At 45.1% G+C, this 23,281-nt stretch overlaps 2 protein-coding genes across 5 annotated transcripts in view; both read left to right on the forward strand.

Annotated features, from left to right (window-relative positions):
- The first annotated feature begins 3,893 nt into the window (after positions 1-3,893).
- C14H11orf52 (chromosome 14 C11orf52 homolog) lies at positions 3,894-12,262 on the forward strand. 3 transcript variants are annotated; one of them, XM_077960289.1, is made up of 5 exons: positions 3,894-4,075; positions 4,581-4,907; positions 9,714-9,751; positions 11,054-11,115; positions 11,353-12,262. In XM_077960289.1, the coding sequence occupies exons 2-5, from the start codon at positions 4,876-4,878 to the stop codon at positions 11,590-11,592; spliced, it is 372 nt and encodes a 123-aa protein (XP_077816415.1). In that variant the 5' UTR covers positions 3,894-4,075; positions 4,581-4,875; the 3' UTR covers positions 11,593-12,262. The 3 variants fall into 3 exon arrangements, with proteins under 3 accessions (XP_077816415.1, XP_014971143.1, NP_001181718.1); XM_015115657.3 differs by having other exon boundaries at positions 4,598-4,907; NM_001194789.1 differs by lacking the exon at positions 3,894-4,075 and having other exon boundaries at positions 4,780-4,907; positions 11,353-12,015.
- A 244-nt stretch (positions 12,263-12,506) lies between these two features.
- Positions 12,507-23,281, forward strand: part of DIXDC1 (DIX domain containing 1) — a 101,409-nt gene continuing 90,634 nt past the window's right edge. The window contains exons 1-2 of one of the 2 annotated variants that reach the window (XM_015115680.3): positions 12,507-12,776; positions 15,243-15,311. In XM_015115680.3, coding sequence (XP_014971166.2) covers positions 15,255-15,311 — 57 coding nt within the window. In that variant the 5' untranslated portion in view covers positions 12,507-12,776; positions 15,243-15,254. Of the gene's footprint in view, positions 12,777-15,242; positions 15,312-22,575; positions 23,245-23,281 lie in introns of those variants that run through there. The other variant, XM_001106684.5, reaches the window with a different exon arrangement.

Below are 23,281 nucleotides of genomic sequence, written 5' to 3' on the forward strand. Positions count from 1 at the left end.
CCTATTCTGTGGCCGGCAAGCTGGGATGGGGAGGGAGGGAGGCGGTCACAGCCAGCTAGACAAAAAGTTCCTCAGTTTGATGTGCCTAACGTCATAGGACCCTGAGCTCGCACTTGGATACTGAGATCATACCCGGAAGCTGACGCTGGCTCCAGATCAAATTCCTAGCCGTGATTTTCTCACAATGCAACAAAAGAGAGAGTGATCCTGGGAGAGAAAAGGGATATGCCATCCAAACAGCCCAGAGGGCACTGTCTGAGCTGGTGATTAGAGACACAAAAACAAGGGTCTCCAGACTGTCTGGCCCGTTTTGGGTAGGGGCTGGGAAAATGGTTTTTGGCTGATGAGAGTTGCCTAAAGCCCTGGAGTAAATACTTTGTTTTCATGTACTAAGGTCTGTCCACTGAAATGGTCACTGATTTTGAGAGCCCGAGTATGCATACACAGGGGCACAGACACAAAGCCTCTCCAATGATCATGGAACCCCATTACCTTCCCGTCCTCTGGGGGTATGGTGTATTCAGAAAAGCCTGAGGGTCTGTCCCCTCAGTTATTCTCTGCAATCAAGAGAACATCCAGCTAGGTGATTTGGGGGAGGTGTCCAAAACGACCTTCCTGCCTCCGAATACATATTTTATTAGGCTGTGGTAGATACCTACAATTCTTCCATTAAAGTAGTTGTTTCTTGGCTGGGTGCAGCAGCTCACACCTGTAATCCCAGTACTTTGGGAGGCCGAGGCAGGAGGATCACTTGAGCCCAAGAGTAAGAGACCAGTCTGGGCAACAGAGTGAAACCTTTGTCTTTACAAAAAAATAAAAATTAGCCAGACATGGTGGTGCATGCCTGTAGTCCCAGCTACTTGGGAGGCTAAGGTGGGAGGATGAGCTAGGGAGGTTGAAGCTGCAGTGAGCTGAGATTGCACCACTGCACTCCAGCCTGGGTGACACAGTGAGACCCTGCCTCAAAAAAATTAAATTGAATTAAATTAAGTGGTTGTTTCTTAACTTTTGGGAGTTATAGACCCTTCTGAAAATCTGACAAAAGCTATAGCTGCTCTTACCAGAAAAATACATATGCTCCCAAATTTGGCAATACAACTTGAATAGGTTCCCACAACTCTTCAGACCCATTCATACATCCTTCTTAGGGATCTGTGGACCTCCAGGATAACAGAACTCACTTGAAGAATTCAACTTCTGGTTGAAAGATTGCTGTCTATTAAAAATGAAAGCATGCCCCAGAGAAATAACATTTGATATATTTAATTGTTCATTCATTCATTCAATATTTATCAAACCTCATGTAATACACCATGGGGAATATATATTGTAAATATAAAAACTATTAGCTTTTATTGTCAACTTTCCGGAATCTAGTTGAGAAGAAAAATAATAAGAAAAGGATTCCACTTAGACTTCAACCAGAATAACTTCACATTGATATGTTTTGTAACTGAGCTTTATTTAAGGGAAAGGGTTTCTCAGCTATAAAAAATTTGAAAACTTCTGATTTAGTCCAAATCCCCACTCCATTCAAAATTCTTTTAAAGTTATTAATCAACTTATTCTGGGACATTCTGAATGACAGACAACTTAGAACTTCCTACGGTAGCCTGTTCCATGTTCTTTCTTTTCTTTTTTAGATAGGGTCTCATTCTGTTGCTCAGGCTGGAGTGCAGTGGCCATGCCTCACTGCAGCTCACTGCAGCCTCAACCTCCCGTGCTCCTCATGGCTCACTGCAGCCTCAACCTCCCGTGCTCAAGCAATCCTCCTGCCTCAGCCTCCTGAGTAGCTGGGACAACAGGTGTGTGCCACCACGCCTGGCTAATTTTTTACTTTTTCTAGAGACGAGATCTCGCTTTGTTGTCCAGGCTGGTCTTGAACTCCTGGACTCAAGCAGTCCTCTAGCCTTGGCCTGCCACAGTGCTGGGATTACAGGTATGAGCCACTGTACCTGGCCCTCCATTTTCTTTTTGGTCTTAACTGACTTAACCGTTATAAATTCCTTTGATTTTGTTGAATCAAAATCTGCATTTCAGTAACTTCTCTGAAAAACAAATGCAATGGTTTTTTCACTTGAAAATCCTTCCGATATTTAAAGATAACCATCCTGTCTTCCTGAGGCTTCCCTTTCCCAGCTAAACATGCCTAGGTCTTTTTTTTTTTTTTTTTTTTGAGGCAAGGTCTCTCTCTGTCACCCAGGCTGTGTGTGCAGTGGTGTCATCTCCCCTCACTGCAACCTCCTCCTCCCTGGCTCAAGCAATCCTCTCACCACAACACCGGGCTAATTTTTTGTATTGTTTTGTAGAGACTGGGTTTCGCCATGTTACCCAGGCTAGTCTTGAACTTCTGGCCTCAAGCAATCTGCCCACCTTGGCCTCCCAACATGTTGGGGTTTCAGGCGTGAGCCACGACACCTGGCCATGCCTTGTTCCTTCAACCATATCATATAGCACTTTCCACATCACATATTACCCATTAACTTTATTTTGAACATACTGCCTTTTGATAATGTAGCTTGAATTTCAACATCTAGGCCTAAAATTGTTATTCCAGTCATGGATTGACTGGTACAGACTTCAGTGGAATAATCAATATCCTTGTTTATCACTTCAGGCTTCTATTAATGCTGCTTTAGGCATATCAGGTTTTCTGGCTACCACAATGCTCTATTGCTCTATGGATTTCTTTGGAGTTTCTGGTCATCTAAAAATCCCTTAGGTGATTTCCTTTTCTTTTCTTCTACTTCTTCTTTTTTTTTTTTTTTTTTTTAGAGACAGTCTCACTCTGTCGCCCAGGCTGAAGTGCAGTGGCGTGATCACAGCTCACTGCACCCTCAACCTCTCTTGCTCAATCCTCCCACCTCGCCTTCTGAGTAGCTGGGACTACAGGCACACATCACCACACCTGGCTAATTTTTCAGTTTTTATACTTTGTAGAGATGATGGGTTGTTGCTATATTGCCCAGGCTGATTTTGAACTCTTGGGCTCAAGTGATCCTCTTGCCTCAGTCTCCCAAAGCAGTGGGATTACAGGCATGAGCCAAGCCACTGTGTAAACCCAGCTGCTTAGGTGCTTTTTAAAATATTACAGAAGGGGTGGCTAAAAAGGAACCAGATTATGGGGGGCTTTGAGTGCTAGGCTAAGCAGTTTGAACGGTATCCTGTAGGTGATAGGAAATCATTAATGGCTTTTGAACTGGGAGGAGAAGGAGTGGGTAACAGGATGAAAAGGATACAGTTAATGGTAGAGTAGAATACAGAATGGATTGCACGGAAGAAGCATGGCCATGAAATAGTGCAATGATTAGGGCACACGAAAAGACAGTAAGATGTGGGAACCAGGCGTGGTGGGAGGGTCAGTTGAGGCCAGAACTTCAGGACCAGCAGGGGCAACATAGCAAGACCCTATCTTGGCCAGGTGTGGTGCCTCACACCTGTAATCCCAGAACTTTGGGAGGCTGAGATGGGAGGATTGCTTGAGGCCAGGAGTTCGAGACCAGCCTGGTCCACATAACAAGACCCCATCTCACATTAGTTAAAAAAAAAAAAAAAAAAGGCCCTGTCTCTAAAAAGATTTTTTTTTCTTTTAATTAGCTAGGCCACAGTGGTGTGAACCTGTAGTCCCAGCTACTCGAGAGGCTGAGGGGCGAGAATCTCTTGAGCCTAGGAGTTTGAGGTTGCAGTGAGCTAGCCACTCAACTCCAGCCTGGGTGACAGACTGAGACCCTCTTTAAAAATTAAAGAAAGAAAGAAAATAATATGCTTTGTAATAATAACAACAACAATACCTAACTCTTACTGAGCGTGTCCCATATGCCAGGCCCTGCACTACAGCTTTATTTTTCACCACAATCCTGTAAGATTGTCACTCTTACCCATGTTTCATAAGAGGAGTTCAAAGTCTAGGGTATTCTCTGTGGAGTGCAGAGCTGAGTGGTGGGCCCTGAACATCCACTTAAAGGACACACAAATAACCAGGCATCCGAGGAAAACACTAACAATGGGGTGAGAGAACTGAAGACAAGAATAATGGGTTTCAATGGATTCTCCTAGAGCCCATATTTTCTAACTGGTGAGTGTGGGGTGAGTCAAACTTTGCGTTACTGGAAGGAGAAGCAGAGTTGAGGGGTAAGTGGAGAATCAGTAGCTCTGAATTGTGGATAGGGAAGTGAGTGGTTAAGAAGTGCTGAGGCCATCCCGATCATAGAATCATCTGATTTTATACCAGAAAGGGGATTAGATTCAGTTTTTTAATTTCACAGCCCTGGAAACTTAGACCCTATAAAGGTTAAGTGATTTGCCCACATAGATTTCAAAGATCTAGGGAGACTATCTGAGGAACTCATTTTCCCAAACTTAAGTTTCCAACAGACTTCAGTATCCCAATCCAGATTCTGGACAAAGATAATGAGAAACTGGTACCAATTGCCACGAAAGTGAAACTCAGTTAAACCAGAGTGGTGCTGAGCAAACTATTACATTAGGCACTCATCTATTATAGAGGATATATTTCAAAGACAGAGGGATGTAATGGAGAAGCATTTCCTAAGGAAACCGAGAGCCCTTTTCTATCTCAGGTTTCTTTTTATTGAAGCTTGAAGCTCAAGTTCATGGCTTCATCAAAAAACGCTTCAAATCCTGAAGTTGAGATAGCTCTCACCTGGAGCCGGTGTGTTGTTCTATCCTTTGCCTGGGAACACAGTCACCTGGGAATCATTCCAGCAGGTGGCTTCCAAAGTCCAACCTGCTAGGTTGAAATCTGACACTGACACAGACTCCGGGAGCTGCGGCGGAAAGCTCAACCAGGAACCCGGAAATGCACAAGCCTCTTGATGCATAAAAACAGCTGGGCTCCCTTGGAGACAGCGCGCCATGGGAAACCGGGTCTGCTGCGGAGGAAGCTGGTGAGTAGGGTGGAAGGGCAGAGGGGAACATCTATCTCTATTGGTGGATGTAGAGCCCCCCGAAAATCAGAGCACCTGGAGATAATTGTCTGCCAGCCTCCCACTGCCACCTTCCTTTGCCTGGTACCTCCTTGTTCCAACACCAGAGCTGCACCTCCTTTCAGGAGACCTTAGAAAACAGAGCCAAGTGGCCGGGCGCGGTGGCTCACGCCTGTAATCCCAGCACTTTGGGAGGCCAAGGCAGGCAGATCACCTGAGGCCAGGAGTTTGAGACCAGCCTGACCAACATGGAGAAACTCTGTCTCTACTAAAAATACAAAAAAAATTAGCCGGGCATGGTGGCACATGCCTGTAATTCCAGCTACTCGGGAGGCTGAGGCAGGAGAATCGCTTGAACCCAGGAGGCAGAGATTGCAGTGAGCTGAGATCACACCACTGCACTCCAGCCTGGGAAATGAGAGCAAAACTCCGTCTAAAAAAAAAAAAATTAGGCCGGGCGCGGTGGCTCAAGCCTGTAATCCCAGCACTTTGGGAGGCCGAGATGGGCGGATCACGAGGTCAGGAGATCGAGACCATCCTGGCTAACACGGTGAAACTCCGTCTCTACTAAAAAATACAAAAAAACCAGCCGGGCGAGGTGACAGGCGCCTGTAGTCCCAACTACTCGGGAGGCTGAGGCCGGAGAATGGCGTAAACCCGGGAGGCGGAGCACTCCAGCCTGGGCGACAGAGTGAGACTCCGTCTCAAAAAAAAAAAAAAAAAAAAAAAAATTAGCTAGGTGTGGTGGTGCACGCTTGTAATCCCAGGTACTTGGGAGGCTGAGGCAGGATGATCATCTGAGCCCTGGGGGTCGAGGCTGCAATGAACCATGATCACACCACTGCTCTCCAGTCTGGGTGACAGAGAGACCCTGCCTCAAAAATGAAAATAAAAATAAAAGGGCAGAAGTAGGAAAAAGAAGAATATCCATGGGATATCTGAGTATGACTTTCACACTTATTTACTATGTGACCATAGGTAATAAGTCCCTTAATTTCTCTGTATTCATCCTCATATATAAAATATAGATAATACATCCTACATTGTGTAGATCACAGGCTTATTTTGAAGAGCAAAGGATATACTGTATGTTAGAACCTCGTAATAAATTATCTGTGGCCCTGTTACTGTTCTTTCCCAGAATTTTCATCACTGCCATGCCATAAATTCCTGGTCCTGGTTTTATCCTGTCTACTGCCTTCCATGCTTGGGGCAGATCTTGAGAATGTCATGTTATAAATAAAGCATCATTTTATTTAGATAGACAAGTGAAGTGCATTGGAAAACACATAGGTTTTGTAGTAGTACATTGGATTCAAGTCCTGCCCTACTACTCATTCATTTATCCATTCATTTATTAAACAATGTTTATTGGACATGTACTACAGGCACAGTGATAGACACAGAAGACACAGTAATAAAAGGACATTTGGTCCCTGCCTTGTTGAGTAAGAAATACCCTGAAGGTCCAACATTTGGTAACTGTCTAAATACATGGCATATCCAATTAATGGAAAATATGTAGCCACTTCATAAAGAATGTTGGAAGAACACCTAACATCATGGAAAATTTTACTCTTTATTAAGTTAGTAAAAAAGGGCATTAGTTGACCCATCTGTAAAATGGGAACAAAAATATGTGTTTCCTGGAATGTCAGGATTGACAAAATAAAGCACCCTTTAAACTCTGAGATGCCTTATAGACACAGGACATCCAGAAGCACAGAAAAGCTTCCAGAGAAGGGGATATAACAGCTTCTTTTATTCTGTCTCTTCCCAAGTGTTGGTATTCTTTTTTCATTACTGGTTAGTTCTCTGATGGTGATAGTCATTAGTGGTCAACTTTTACTGATGCTTATTATATGCTAGGAACCATGCTAAGTATTTTATATTTCCTGTTTTATTTAATCCTTACAATAATACCATGAGGTCTGAATTCTATTATCACACTCATTTTTTTTTTTTTTTTTTTGAAACAGAGTCTAGCTTTATCGCCCAGTCTGGAGTGCAGTGACACAATCTTAGCTCACTGCAACCTTAGCCTCCCAGGTTTAAGCGATTCTTGTGCCTCAGTCTCCCTAGTAGCTGGGATTACAGGCGCGCCACCACGCCCAGCTAATTTTTGTATTTTTAGTAGAGACGGGGTTTCACCTGTTGGCCAGGCTGGTCTTGAACTCCTGACCTCAAATGATCGCTCGCCTTGGTTTCCCAAAGTGTTGGCATTACAGGCGTGAGCCACCTCACCCGGCCTATCATACTCATTTTATTAATAAGAAAACAGAAGCCCAGAGAGGTTAAAAATTTGCTGAAGGTCTCACAGCTAGTCTGACCTCATCAGTCTGACTCCAGAGCCCATTCTAGAGACACTATACCAAACAGTCCAACCAAAATCTTTTTTTCCTCTTAAAATACTAGTAGGATTGAATAAAACTTTGTTCTCGGCCGGGCGCGGTGGCTCAAGCCTGTAATCCCAGCACTTTGGGAGGCCGAGACGGGTGGATCACGAGGTCAGGAGATCGAGACCATCCTGGTGAACACAGTGAAACCCCGTCTCTACTAAAACTACAAAAAAACTAGCCGGGCGAGGTGGCGGGCGCCTGTAGTCCCAGCTACTTGGGAGGCTGAGGCAGGAGAATGGCGTGAACCCGGGAGGCGGAGCTTGCAGTGAGCTGAGATCCGGCCACTGCACTCCAGCCTGGGCGACAGAGCGAGACTCCATCTCAAAAAAAAAAACAAAAAAAAAAAACAAAAAAAAACTTTGTTCTCTATTTTTTGTTATCTCAATAAACCTCCAGAGGCTTAAAGATATTATGGCAATTGAAGATATTTTTATTTTAAAATATTCTTTGTTGTTATTGTTTCTGATTACAAAGGTAATAATCATTCATCGCAGAAAATTTAACTTCTGCAAAGAGCAGAAAATAAAAAGCAGCCATAAACATAAGCACCCAGAGATGATGGGAACATTTTAGTGTATTTCCATATATTTTTTAAATGTGCACAGTTTTTATTCCAAAACATATCTTTTTACTAACTTAATAAAGAGTAAAATTTTCCATGATGTTCGGGTCCTTCCAACATTCTTTATGACATGGCTACATATATTCCATTAATTGGATATGCCATTTATTTAGTCAGTTACCAAATCATGGACCTTCAGAGTATTTCCTATTTTTTGCAATTTAAATAATGTTATAATGAATATCCATATTTGTACATGTATAATTATTTCTTAGGATATGGAATTGCTACATCAGAGGGCATACACATTTATGTTTAAGGCTTTTTATACTTATTGCCAGTTGCATTCTAGGAGGATTGCACAAATTTTTATTCCTATTACTACTGTAGAAGAGTGCCCACTTAGTATCCTTAAATCTAAAAATAAAATCTCATCACCTGTGAATCTAAATGAATATTCACTCCATTTGGGTTGTGTCCCAGCATTGCACAATATCTAACTTGAGAAGAGGCTCTGTTCACTAACATTGGATAGCCCTAGTCTATGTATTTTAGGATTAATATTTTCTCTATCCATTTAAATAAAAATAAGTAGGTAAAGAGTAGTAACAAGTGGTAAAGAATTAGAAGATTATCTCGTTCTTAGGATAAGGCTGACTGAGCAGCGGTAACATAAAGCAAGAGCTGAAGTGGCAGAAGAAGTAGAAAAACACAGAAGTAGTTTTTCTTCTGAACCACCTGTAGAGTTTGGCTGGAGACTCAACTGCTGTCAACTGAGCAAGCTGTAGCAAAACCAAAAGTCACATCAAAACAGAAACCTTTGTCAAATGTGTGTGGAAAAATCCTGACTTTTTTCCCCACAGTAGTCCTCATGATTTGGACGTCAGTCTTCTCTCTCTCACCCTCACCAATTAGCAAAGAAGGAAACTTCCCAGGAGATGAGAGATCAGAAAGACAAACAGGGTTGGCTCTGGCAAGAGTTGGAAATATACTAGCAAGAAAGCAAGAAAAAGAATCTGGAGTAAGCCCCAAACTATTTAGCCTATTTCCTCAAACAGTGTTGTCTCTCTGGCATCAAACAGTTAACAATCACATAGACACACGGGCGCCACTGGGGACCCTAGGGGCTCAGAAATAAATATAAGAGGTCTGCCCTACAGTGAGGGCAGGATAGCTGAGTCACTCACCAAATGCAGTGCTCCCTGTTCTGTAGACAAAGTTCTCTAAAGGATGCTAAAGGTTAAACATCTCTCACTTTCTCTGTTAATTAAAAACAAGGACAAGGAAGCAGGGAGGGAGGTCACTTGTTAAGAAAGGGCCCTAAGGGGTTGTAATTAGTTAGCCCTGGTTGTGGCAGCTTCCAGGGCTCCCAGAATAAAAGTCCCAGATTGGCAAAGACCCCAGGGAAAAAAAAAGCACTGAAGAAGAGGCAAGAGGGTCTCTGGATCCAAGAATATTCCATCATTTGGCAGGTTTCCCTCACCCTCTGCTGGGAATTAGCCTGTTAGACAATCCCAGAATAGCTCTCAAGCCAGATACATCCCTGGCATGTAGTGCCTGGTTGCCTGAGGCTGTATTTTGGGTCTGGTTATGTCAGTTGTACTACTCCACCTTCCAGAACCATCCATGTGGGAGAGGTGTGGTACCCTTGACTAATGCTTTGAACCTGGCTCAGGGTGAATCTTTGTTAGAGGGAGGTAGGGGAAGGTCATCAGAATGTTAAGGAGACCACAGAGCAAATGATGATGGAGGGAGGGCAGAGGCCAGGGCTTCTTGCACATGGGTGATCTGTTTTTCCTATCACAGGAGCTGCCCATCAACTTTCCAGAAGAAAAAGAAAACAGGTAACTTTGGGGCTGGGGGAAGAATCTGGGGGAGGCAAATTAGAGAAGGCAATAGAACTGCCATCTTTGGAAAGGGCAGAAGGGTAGAAAAGGAATGAAGGGATAAAGGGAGACAGCACACCAAAGAGAAAAGAGAATCCAGGTTGCTGCGTTGAAGACTAGCTCTGAACCTCTGGATCTTATTCTTTCCATTATTTCAGAGTGGCAGGGTTGGTTGCTCATTCTTTCATTCATCTAGCAAATACTTACTCAGCACTTATACTGTATGTGAGGACCTGTGTGGGTCCCAAGGAGGCAGAGAGGCACAAGAGGAAAGACACACGATCTCAGCTCTGGAAGAGCTGATAATCAAATTTAAGAGATAAATTCATATAAACAAACAGTTGTAATATCATCTACTGGTGCTATAACCGATGTGCACTCATGCTGTGGGAGAATGAGAGAAGACACTGATGTCAAAATGTCAAAGAAATAATAGCAAAGGACTGGGCGTAGTGGCTCAACGTCTGTAATCCCAGCACTTTGGGAGGCCAAGGGGGGCAGATCACTTTAGGTCAGGAGTTTGGGACCAGCCTGGCCAACATGGTGAAACCCCATCTCTACTAAAAAGAGAAAAATTAGTGGGGCATGGTGGTGTGTGCCTGTAGTACCAGCTACTTGGGAGGCCGAGGCACGAGAATTGCTTGAACCCGGGAGGTGGAGGTTGCAGTGAGTCGAGATCATGCCACTGCACTCCAGCCTAGGCAACAGAGCGAGACTCTGTCTCTAAATAAATAAATAAAAGCAAAGTTCATAAGTCAGCAGAGGAGGGAGAAGATGGTGTTTTAGGCAGATAAATCAGCTCATGAAAAAAAAAGAAAAGAGAGACTGACTTGATTCAAAGTGACTGATTGGTGTAGCTAAGCACTTACCATCTTGCATTGTAAGTCTGTTTACTTATTTTTATTTATTTGTCTTTCCTAGCAGGCTGTAAGCCCCCTGAGGTAGAGGAAACAGCTTACTCATCCTTCTACCACCAGAACATGGCACAGAGCCTGGCACATAATGGGTTCTCATGTTGAACTGTGTTAGGGGCTAGTGAAAAATGAGGATGGAAGATAATATGGCCAGATTGTGAAAGGGCCAGATTGTAAACCCTGCTAAGGAGTTTGGATTTAGGACTAGTAGACATGAAAGAAGTGAGAATGGAGGCAGGGAGATTAGACGGAAGCCTGCCGTGATAGTTTAATAGTGAGTTGAAAAGGCAGTCTCAACAGAGACAGGGAAGAGAGAATGAATTTAAGTTGGATTTCTTCCCCTCAGGAAGCCAAGCAAGACGGACACTGAAGCCACAGCCACGACAGCTGCAGCAGAATGGCCCAAAGGTAATGACAGGCCTCTGTCCCCTCTCCGGGGCTGCTCGGACATGGGATCCCAGTAGCCAGCTCTTTTGCCCTGCAACAGACACATTTCAGTCACCTGTAGAATTTGCTGGCTCTGTCTGTCCTCCTCTGCCCCTCAAAGGAGCAAAGCGAAGGGACATCAGTCGACCTGCCCCTGCATTGGAGGTGAGGGGCAAAACCAAGCCATGAATCTCCCTTAATGCTATCCATTCCTCGCAGGGCCATGAAACAACAGGACACACGTATGAGCGGGTGTTACAGCAGCAAGGGTCTCAAGAGAGGAGTCCAGGCCTCATGTGGGAAGACAGCAACTTACATTATGCTGACATTCAAGTGTGCAGCCGTCCCCATTCCTGGGAAGCGAAACAAGTGCATTTAGAAGACGCTACAGAGTATGCGACCCTTCGCTTCCCCCAGGCCACACCTCTCTATGACAGCAAGAACGGGACCCTGGTGTGAGCCTTGGGGAGGAAGGCCCAGTCCATCGTTAACCACTACTCCTGTGGGGGAGAATCTACAGCTTTGGGGAATTGGGTGGCAACCCAGGGATGTTGGCCACGTTTTAAGCTTAAAGAACTCCAAAGCCCCAGGAATTGTGAGCGTCCCAGTTTCTCCCCTGGCCTCTTACTTGCCACTGTTAGGTTGGAGTTATAGTTGGTTTAGCTATGAGTGGATAGCTAAACTTAGGTAGCCACATGAGGTTAGGTGGAGTGTGCAGGGAGGTAGGTCTTCGACCTCACCATTGTTGCTCCTGCTCTTGAAAAGTGCAGAAAGAGCAGGTTAAAAGTTAGCCTATAAGCACGTGGGCTGATCTTGTCGGACTTTAATTAATGGTATCCTTTTTCACACACCTTAAACTCCAAAGCTGAAGGGGAGGTGCTCTGGAAAAGCATTCTGAGCTTTTACATTCAGACACCAGGGCTGGCTTGGGCTGAGTCAGGCTCCAGACCTTAACAGACAAATGGGGGAGGGGGATGAGGCGTGGAGGAAGCGCTCTCCAACCATGGGCCTACAGAACCTCAAGACACTGATAACCGACAGCACAGCGAGGCCCGGAAACTTCCCTCGGAGGGACTGTTGGCTCTCGCAGGTGCGGGGCCGCTAGGATCAATAAATGGCCTGAGAAACATGCCTGGCGTGTTTTCTGGGGCGGGGCCCCAAGGCTCCTCGCGAGGACAGCGCATCCCGCCCAGTTTTAAGGGCGGTTCGAAAGTCCAGCCAGTAGAGAGGCCTTCCGGCCCCACCCCCAGGCCGCGGTTGGAGGCGGAGCTGGAGGCGGGTGGGGTTTGGGAATAACAGGGGGCGGGCTACCATTGGCAGAGGGCGCAGTTCCCTTGAGGTCCTTGCCGGGATTGGTTGTTGTCGGGGCTCCTGGGAGGCGGGTCCGGAACGGCAGTGGGAGGATCTGGGTCCGGGGGCGCGGGGGCGGTCAGGACCTGCAGGAGGCGGGATCCGGCGGGCCGGAGGCGGGACCAAGGCCGGCAGGGGCTGGCTCGGGCTGGCTGGAGGCGGGCGGGGCCTGTGGCCGGCCTCCGCATCACCATGGCAGCGGGAATGCCGCGGCAAAGCCAGAGCAGGGGCAGGCCCAGCCCAGGAGGGCTGGGGACAGAGATGCTGAACCAGACGGACCCATAATTTAAGAGGTAGGTGCTGAAAGGTGGCGGGTAACAAAAATATTACCCAAGTTGATCATCCACATCGAAACTGGGGACACGCGGAGGTGGCGAGGTTGAAGCGGGTAGGAGGAGGCTAAAATTTCAAAGACCAAACCCACTCTCAGCCTTGTACATTCTTAGTGTGCAGTTTCCTGCTTCAGACTTTAAGAGCTTGGAGAGGAGGGGTAACGCACTCCCCTTTCTCAGTCTGTTCTCCGTTCTCCCCAAATACCGCTGTCTCTCTGCTGGTCCCTAAGAGGGATGATTAAAGACTGGTAGAGTACTGAAAATGAAATTGTAGCACACGCACACACAAAAGTTGGCAATGATAGTATCCGCCTGGCGCGGTGGCTCATGCCTGTAATCCCAGCACTTTGGGAGGCTGAGGCGGGCGGATCACCTGAGGTCTGGAGTTCGAGACCAGCCTGGCCAACATAGTGAAACCTCGTCTCCACTAAAAATACAAAAATTAGCCAGGCATGGTGGCACGGGCCTGTAATCCCAGCTACTCAGGCGGCTGAGGCAGGAGAATCGCTTGAACCGGGGAGGCGGAGGTTGCAGTGAGCCGAGATCTCGCCACTGCACTCCAGCCTGGGGGACAGAGCAAGACTCCATCTCAAAAAAAAAAAAAAAAAAAAAAAAAAAATAGTATTAGCTCCATAAAGTGTGAGAATTTAAAGCACTTGCAACAAGTACATAGTTTGTAGTCAAATGTTGGCTGCCATTATATCATTACCATTATCACTTTTTCCCGGCCTGTTGTCTGGCAAAGAGTCAATGCAGGCAGATTCAGAAAAGGTGGGTTGGAGGGCTGCCCCCACCACTAATTTGTGGAGAAACTCTGTAGCCTATTTTCTATATATTAAATGAAGGTGGCCAGGCGCGGTGGCTCACGCCTGTAATCCCAGCACTTTGGGAGTCTGAGGCGGGCGGATCACCTGAGGTCAGGAGTTGGAGACCACCCTGGCCAACAATGAGAAACCCTGTCTCTACTAAAAATGCAAAATTTAATGGCCATACCGCCCTGAAAGGCGCTCGATCTCTTTTGATCTTGGAAGCTAAACAGGGTCGGGCCGGGTTAGTACTGGCGGGGCGGGGTGGCTCATGTCTATAATCCTAGCACTTTGGGAGGCCGACGTGGGTGGATCACCTGAGGTCAGGAGCTTGAAACCAGCATGTCCAACACATGGCGAAACCCTGTCTCTACTAAAAATACAAAACATTAGCCAGGCGTGGTGGCTGACGCCTGTAATCCCAGCTACTCTGGGGGCTGAGGCAGGAGAATCGCTTGTACCGATAGGTGGAGGCTGCAGTGAGCTGAGATCGCGCCACTGCACTCCAGCCTGGGCTGCAAAGCGAGACTCCATCTCAAAAAAGTTTTAAAAAAAAAAAATTAACCTGTTTTCAGAGATTATTTACTGCAAAGGTCAAATAAGATGATGTAGATGATAGTACTTTGTAAGCTTAAAGTGCAATATACACATTTCTGCCTTAGAATTATACATGCCGGGCCAGGCGCGGTGGCTCACGCCTGTAATCCTAGCACTTTAGGAGGCCAAGGCAGGCGAATCACCCAAGGTCAGGAGTTGGAGACCAGTCTGGCCAACATGGTGAAACCCCATCTCTACTAAAAAATTACCAAAACTTAGCCGGGTGTGGTGGCACGTGCCTGAGGTTCCAGCTGCTTGGGAGGCTGAGGCAGGAGAATTGCTTGAACCTGGGAGGTGGAGGTTACAGTGAGCTGAGCTTGTGCCACCGCACTCCAACCTGGGCGACAGAGCAAGACTGTCTCAAAAAAAAAAAAAAAAAAAAATTATACATGTTGTCTCTCTGGGTTAAAACTCAGTTTCTGAGGATAGAGGGAAGTAAATGCCAGTAGCAGAGCTTCCAGTATTTCTTCTGATTATCTTCAGAATATTTCCTGTGGTCCTTGACTGATAAATATAGGAAGAAGGGAAAATGCATTGTTGCTTGACTAATGATAGGGGAGTATTACTCTTCACTTTATTACTATTAATACCTAAACAACTAGGTTTAGAAATGCCACTGGGTTAGCTGGGTGTGGTGGTGCACATCTGTGGTCCTAGATACTTGGGAGGCTGAGGTGGGAGGATCTCTTGAGCCCAGGAGTTAAAGGCTGCAGTGAGTTATGACAGCGCCAGTGCACTCCAGCCTGAGTGCCGGAGCAAGACCTTATCTCTCTAAAAAAAAAAAAAAAATTTTTTCAAATGCCACTGGGATAGCCCTGTTGTGCTTGTAATATCTTCAGCTGGACTTCCTGCTAACTAGGGTCCTGTTTCTGATACTTCAAGATGACTTAAGTTGGTAGGTTTTGGGGAGGGGCCTGGCCCCAACTAAGTTAGTTTAGCTTTAATTTTTTTTTTTTCCTGGCCTGTTATTTTGTACATTTCTTATTCTTCCTGTTTTAAGGTGGCCCTGATTCATCTCTTCTAGGGACTCTTGAAGATGGGGACCCAAGTGGTTATGAGATTTACTAACTCCTTGCTGCCAACAGAGCCTTCTGTAAGTTTTTGGTGTATTGTTGTGAAAAGCGTGATGATGTTACTGGAATTTCAATACGGTTCTACTTCTGGGGATTTCTCCATCAGGACTCAGATCCTGAAACAGAATTTTAATATATTTGTCTTATTTTTTTGCTTTTCCTTCTTGTGGAAATTCTATTAATAGCTCTCTTGGACCTTGATTCATCTTTTTCTGCAATTAATAAAATGAGGCAGGGGTTGAGAAATTCTAGCAATTAATCAGAATATATGCATTTTAAAAATATTTAAAGTTTGTTACAGCAATAATGTATGTTAATTACAGAGCATTGGAAAAATATTGCAAACTATGATTTTGAAAACTGCAAACCATAATTCTCCCACCCAGAAGCACACTGTTATATTCTGGAAAATATTCTTGCAGTCTTTTTTTCTGTATATATATACACACACACACATATATGTACATATATATATATATTTTCTTTTTTTTAAAGACAGAGTCTCGCTCTGTCACCCAGACTGGGTGCAGTGGCGCGATCTCAGCTCACTGCCACCTCCTCCTCCCGGGTTCAAGCAATTCTCCTGCCTCAACCTTCTTAGTAGCTGGGACTACAGGCACGTGCCATCACACCCAGCTAATTTTTTGTATTTTTGGTAGAGATGGGGTTTCACTGTGTTAGTATATTTTTAACATGAGATCATATGCTGTGCAAACTTTTTAACTTGCTTTGTTTCACTTAACGTTAACATAAAATTGTTAAAATTTTTTGTTTTAATGTGGGCACGTTTGGTAAACATTATAATGGCTGTAATTTTCTTAACCACTTCTCTGTTGTTGGACTTTTAGGTTCCCTCACCCCTGCCCCCCACATTGTAAATAATTAATTTCCTTATTTAGGACTATGTCAGGTCAGGTGAGGTAGTGGCTCATGCCTGTAATCCCAGGACTTTGGGAGGCTGAGGCCAGAGGATTACTTGAGGCCAGGAGTTAAAGACCAGTCTGAGCAACACAGTGAGACCCCCCTTTCTTTCTTTCTTTTTTTTTTTTTTTTTTGAGAAGGAGTTTCATTCTTGTTGCCCAGGCTGGAGTTTAGTGGCACCATCTTGGCTCACTGCAACCTCTGCCTCCCGAGTTCAAGTGATTCTCCTGCCTCAGCCTCCCAAGCAGCTAGGATTACGGGTGCCCACCACCATGCCCGGCTAATTTCTGTATTTTTAGTAGAGATGGGGTTTCACCGTGTTGATCAGGCTGGTCTCGAACTCCCGACCTCAAATGATCCACCCGCCTCAGCCTCCCAAAGTGCTGGGATTACAGGCATGAGCCATCATGCCTGGCCGAGACCCCCCTTTCTACAAAAAATTTTAAAATTTGCTGGGTGTGGTGGCATGTACCTGTAGTCCCAGCTACCTGGGAGGCTGAAAGTGAGGTGGGAGTATTGCTTGAGCCTGGGAGGTCGAGGCTGCAGTGAGCTGTGATTGTGCCTCTACACTCTAGCCCGGGTGGTAGAGTGAGACACTGTCTCAAAAAAAGATTTTTTAAAGACTTATGTCAGGCCAGGTGCTGTGGCTCATGCCTGTAATCCCAGCACTTTGGGAGGCTGAGAGGTGTGGATCACCTGAGGTCTGAGACCAGCCTGGCCAACATGGTGAAATGCCATCTTTACTAAAAAAAAAAAAAAAATTAGCTGGACGTGGTGGCAGGTGCCTGTAATCCCAGCTGCTTAGGAGGCTGAGGCAGGAAAATCACTTGAACCCAGGAGGCAGAGGTTGCAGTGAGCTGAGATTGTGCCAATTCCAGCCTGGGCGACAGAGGGAGACTCCATCTCAAAATAAATAAATAAATAAACAACCAAACAAATAAATAAATAAATAAATAAGGCCGGGCGCGGTGGCTCAAGCCTGTAATCCCAGCACTTTGGGAGGCAGAGACGGGCGGATCACGAGGTTAGGAGATCAAGACCATCCTGGCTAACAGTGAAACCCTGTCTCTACTTAAAAAATACAAAAAACTAGCCAGGCGAGGTGGCGAGCGCCTATAGTCCCAGCTACTCCGGAGGCTGAGGCGGGAGAATGGCGTAAACCCGGGAAGCGGAAGCTTGCAGTGAGCTGAGATCAGGCCACTGCACTCCAGCCTGGGCGACAAAGCGAGACTCCGTCTCAAAAAATAAATAAATAAATACATAAAATAAAATAAAATAAATAAATAAATTTGAAAAGACGACGTCAAAGACTGTCAACATTTAAAATAATAAATTACCTTGTAAAAGAATTGTGGCGTCAGATTTTGTATACATCTTTCAGAAGGCAGCTGGACATCAGGAGTTAGGTCCTTGGTAGAAATCAGGCTACCTGTTGTAAAGAGACCTTGAATCTTGCGGAAAGATGATTTGATGTTAGTCTAATTACTGATGTGGAGCTCTGACACCTGATAACTGTTAGCCCAGAGGCATAGGGGTGCATTTTCAGTGCTGTCATAGAGAAATTCAAGTGTCACTTCCAAAATATCCACCAGATGTCGCTAGTCTTAATATAATACTCACCCACAGGACAGCTGGCAAACTTTTTTTTTGAGACAGAGTCTCACTCTGTGCCCAGGCTGGAGTGCAGTGGCATGATCTCAGCTCACTGCAACCTCTGCCTCCCTGGTTTGAGTAATTCTCCCACCTCAGCCTCCAGAGTAGCTGGGGCTACAGGCATGGGACACCACGCCTGGCTAATTTTTTCATTTTTTATTTTGGTAGAGATGGGATTTCACCATGTTGGCCAGGCTGGTCTTGAACTCCTGGCCTCAAGTGATCCTCCTGCCTCGGCCTCCCAAAGTGTTGGGATTACAGCATGAGCCACCACGCCTGGCCAGTGGCAGATAACTTTTGAAATGTGAATTTTAAAACTTCATGTGAAAAAAGAAAAAAAAAATCCATAACACAGGAATAGGTTAAAAAAATCATGTAGAATATTTTCACATATCTGCTTTGGTGTGGTTTATATTAAGCACTAGCATCTGGTGATTACTTTGGCGACATCCTACTCTAGTCTTTCACCATTCTGTCTTTTTCCCTTCTGCCCACTCAGTCTGTCACATTCACCATGTATACTCTTTCCTCACATACTAGTTATCAGATTCTCAGTTTTACTAGTCTTCCTTTTACTATTCTTCCCTCCAGTCTTGTTTCTTGCCCCATGCGTTATGTGTATATTTATGTGTAACTGTCAGTTATTCAAGTTTTTGCTAAAATAATGAGACCTGGCATATAATGACTTAGGTGCCCAGAATCTATTTAATGGATGTTTAATGAAACAATGTATGAATGAATGAGAGGAAAATGCAGGATACTAAAAATTATGTATATTTGGCTTGAGAATACAGTAAAAGTGGTAAAGAATCACATTCCTGAATTACCTATAATTAAGTGCTAAATGACACAGTATAGAACATGCTAGACCGTTTAGTGTTTCTTTTGGTTTATTTTGGAGACGGAGTTTCGCTCTTGTTGCCCAGACTGGAGTGCAATGGTGTGATCTCGGCTCACCACAACCTCTGCCTCCCAGGTTCAAGCGATTCTTCTGCCTCAGCCTCCAGAGTAGCTGGGATTATAGGCATGTGCCACCACGCTCGGCTAATTTTGTAGTTTTAGTAGAGATGGGGTTTCTCCATGTTGGTCAGGCGGCTAGTCTCAGACTCCTGACCTCAGGTGATCCGCCTGCCTTCCGCCTTGGGTCTTCTAGAGTACTGGGATTATAGGCGTGAGCCACTGCGCCCGGACCTTTTTTTTTTTTTTTTTTGAGGCAGTGTCTCACTCTTGGCTCAGGTTGAAGTGGAGAGGTGCAGTCACGGCTCACTGCAGCCTCAACCTCCTGGGCTCAAGCGATCCTCCCATCTCAGCCTCCTGAGTAGCTGGGATTATGGGCATATACCACCATGAATGGCTAATTTTTGTATTTTTTTGTATTAATTTTGTATATATATATATTTTTTGGTGCCATTGCATTCTAGCGTGGGCAGCAGAGTGAGACGATCTTGTCTCTCTCAAAAAAAAAAAAAAAAAAAAAAAAAGACATTATTTCCTAGGGTCATTTAAAATATTTTTATTGACAATTATAATTATTTGTTTATTCAAACTGCCTGTTTCTTTATAGTCATGAATTATTGTCCATAATAGTAGTGTTAAATTTTATGTAGATTTGAATTTCACCCTTCTTATTTTTACACAGAGAGAAGTCACAGGCAATATTTTTACCAAATGATGGTTTTGTTTTAAGGCTCAAAGTCTTACTTAGGCTAACATCTTACTCTGTTTATTAACAGAAGTGATTAATGTTTCCTCCACTGGCTCATTCATTCCTTCAAGTAAAAATTAATGTAATCTTGCATTCTTATGGAATGTAATGTTGCATTCTTCATGTGAAAGTATTGCATAGTGGTTAAGAACCTGGACTTTGGCTTCACCATTTAGTAGCTATTGGGTCTGTGACAAATTACTTCTCCAAACCTCTCTTTCTTTATGTGTAAAAATCCTACCGTTTATGGTAATTGTGACAGTCAAATGAGCTAATACTAAGTGCTGAGTACAGGGTTTGGCACATAGTAAAAGCTCAATTTTGCTATTATTACTGTTATATATAGATATTTGGGTACCATTTAGTTTGTGGGGGAAGTGTCTGCCATTATTGCCAAAATAATGCAGGACTGAGGAAGCCAGGTATAAGTTCAGAAATCAGGCAGCGTGGCAGAGATCAGAAAGCAGTTTGCTGGGTTTCTTTGCCTCTGTTTCCAGGCAGAGTGAATGACCGCACTGCAGCAGCGGGAGCGGTTCCAGCTACCCAGACTGCTTGCAGTTTCCCCACATACAAACACTATGGGATGCCTGATCTTTGTCCCAGTTATTCCTAGTTCTTGTAGCTACCCGCATACTCTCCCATATAATATAATATATCTCCCATATAATATAATATATCTCCCATATAATATAATATCTTATGTGAATATTATAACACGGTGGGATCGGGAGGATGGAAGGAATAGTAAATGTTAGTGTTGTTTGGAGCGAAAGCTCAGTTCTTCACCTGAGCCACTTTGTAAGGCCAACTAAGATAACTGTCATGAACATCTCTTCTGAGCAAAAAAAAAATGGACATTATATTGTCTGACAGGACTTTTGTGCTTTTTCCAAATGTGAGAGGCAGGCTGTATGTAAAATAGTATGATTTTTGGAACACATCTTAATAGTCATATGGGGGACAATAGAATGAATATTTTGAGATTGTACTATTTAAATCAAAATTAAACGCCATTAAAATTTTAGTTCCACAGTTGCATTAGCTGTAGTTCAAGTGCTCAATAGCCACATGTGTGGCCACTATATTGTACAGCATAGATATAGAACATTTCCATCTTCACAGACAGTTCTGGTGAACACCATTGCTCTAGAATATGTGGTTCATATGGTTATGGACTTTTAGGGAATAGTGCAATATTGGACCATATGCCTTATAATACATTTTTAAAAATCAATTCACTACAATTCTCTCTTAATTCCTCCAGCATGCTGTGATGGGCAGTGCAAAGAGCACAGGGCCAGACCTCAGAGCCCTCTGGTTCAGATCTTAGTTTCCATACTGACTTGCTGAGTGACTGTGAGCACCTCTCCTAGCCTTGGTTCCTTCTTCTATGATGTAAGGGAGTTGGGCCAAGTAAGGAAGTGGGGCGAAAATGTTTTGGAGCTTTAAAATTCAGTGATTTCGTAAGTCTTTTTCCAGAAATACTGAGCTCCCAGATCCTACTTTGATCAAAGACTTGTTGTTTGAGAAACGCTGACCTCTGGCATAGATAACTGTCAGCAGGACCTCCCTCTGATGTCTCAATATTTTCTGCTCTGTGTATAAAGCATGAGGGGCTCTCAACCAGTCAGGATCCTCTACCCAGGGATCCACCAATTAGGTACTTTGGTTTTGCATCATTATGCATGTAGATGTGTTGCGTGCAAGTCTGTGCTGTTGGAAATTTCATGCTTCTCTTTATAAAGGAACTTGTTGAATTGACATGGGTTAGTGACTCTCTGGGGGTGTTACACCATGAAGTGTGGTAGTGCCAAAGGGAGTTCTTGGCAGTTAAATTCCTCAGCTAGATTATGAAGGACAGTGGTCTTCAGACTTGTGGGCTGCTCAGGTTTAGAACGATTTGGTGTAGCTTTTCCTCAGCATTAGCCAGAATTGAACCCACTACATTCAACCAGCAGCTGCCACTCAACACCTGTGCTGGCCTTCTGCCCCCTGCCTGTTGTGGTCAGGGAGATGTGTTCTTTTTTAGAACCATTTTTGTGTTTAGCAGCTTTAGACATTCAGACATGATATTGCTAGCCTGGCTGCTCTTGGTAAGGATTTTCTTTTTCTCTAAGGACCTGAAGAGGTTGTTAGGTTGAATAAGAGCCAATACTGACTTTTCTTGCTAAGGTACTAATCAGGGTTTGAGGAGGAATCGGGGCCTCCCAGAAAATCATGAGTGTAGACTCCTAGATCCTTGAGCTGCCTGTCACTGATTGGCTGCGTCCTTGGACAAGGCCCTGACCTTCTCTGAGCCCTAATGCTCTGTAAACCCTTCCTCTCCATCTGGGATCACGAGGTGGAATGTAAAATGAATGTTTTTTCAGCTTCGAGTTTTCCTATAGAAACAAGAGTTTGCACTGAGTTGCAAATGACTAGTATTCCTAAAAATAAATAATCAAGGCTATGACTCGAATAGCTAGAAACAGCCTAGAAGAGCTTTCTGTTTCACTTGAGGAAGCTTTTTACCTAACTCTTTCAAATGCACCAGGACATTTTTGCTGTCTTTATTTTAATTAAAACCCATTTATTTTAAAACACATTAAAATATGGGTTGTATATTTTAGCAGTTATTTTATAAAGAATGAAATAGGAAAATTTTGGAAAGCCTTGGTCATCCTTGATGTTTCTTTTGTGATCCTGTGTGATGTTTAGCACTGTTCTATTGAATGTGTTCTGATACCATCAATAACTAAAGTTCTTTCTATCCCCTTTTCCCCCTTTCTTCCTCTGCTCCTTCTTCTCTTTCTTATTTCTTTCCCTTCTGCTTCCTCTTCTTTAACTTGACCTCACTGTCCAGGGCCCATGTGGAAAAAGGTTGCTGTTTTCGGTTAGTCTGGGGGAAAATCCTATGATTCACTCCCTTTCCCACCCACCTTCTGGTGGGCCGTTTGTGGCCTTAAGTTAGCAGTGTGTGTGTGTGTGTTGCGCACCCTCCCCGCGGGCACACCCGCCTGCAAGCCTGGGGTGTGTGTGTGTGCGCGCGCGCGCAAGCGACTGCAAGCGCGGCTGCAAGCGCTGGCATACACCAGTCGGGCCGCCTGTTTGTCAACGTGTGTGTGTGTGTGTGTGTGTGTGTGTGTGTGTGTGTGTGTGTGTATGCACGCAGCGCGCACATAGAGCAGAACGTTTGCCTAAAATCCGTGTGTGTGTGTGTGTGTGTGTGTGTGTGTAGCGCACGCACACACGCCCGTGCTGCGGCCCGGGGGGTGTGTGTGCGCGTGCGTGCGGGCGTGCAGCGCGCGCCCCCGCCAGCCCGCCTGCCCGTGCGGCTTTCCCGCAGGAAAGCGGGGCTTGGGGCAGCCCGGCAGCGCCGCTTCACCCAGTGCGCGCCCAGCTGTTTCCATAGGAACCGCGACCGCGCCGGGCCCCTCCAGCTGAGGCCCCCGTGCGAGCATGCCCAGTGCAAGCCGCTAGTTTGGCTCCAGTCTAGGTTTCCAGTAAGTGGCATGCGGGACTCCGGAGGGATCCCAATGAGCTGAGCAGAGAGCCTTTGTGTGCAGAGGGAGGAGGAGGAGGCTGCGGCGGCCGCCGGGCTGGAGACCCCGCCCGGGGAGCCCCCAGCAAGAACAATGCTAGCCTGCCTGACCCGAGGGAACTTACTGGACGTCCTGCAGGAGGGCTTCAATGAGGTAACTGTCCTGCTCCTCCCACTCCTCAGCTCCCCTC

This window comes from Macaca mulatta, chromosome 14 (genome assembly GCF_049350105.2).
Source record: "Macaca mulatta isolate MMU2019108-1 chromosome 14, T2T-MMU8v2.0, whole genome shotgun sequence".
NCBI lineage: Eukaryota > Metazoa > Chordata > Mammalia > Primates > Cercopithecidae > Macaca > Macaca mulatta.

Coding starts and splice junctions, on each gene's coding strand:
- C14H11orf52 (XM_077960289.1), top strand. CDS start 4,876: ATGGGAAACCGGGTCTGCTGCGGAGGAAGCTG. Junction 9,752..11,053: donor CCAGAAGAAAAAGAAAACAG/GTAACTTTGGGG, acceptor TCTTCCCCTCAG/GAAGCCAAGCAAGACGGACA. Junction 11,116..11,352: donor TGCAGCAGAATGGCCCAAAG/GTAATGACAGGC, acceptor CATTCCTCGCAG/GGCCATGAAACAACAGGACA.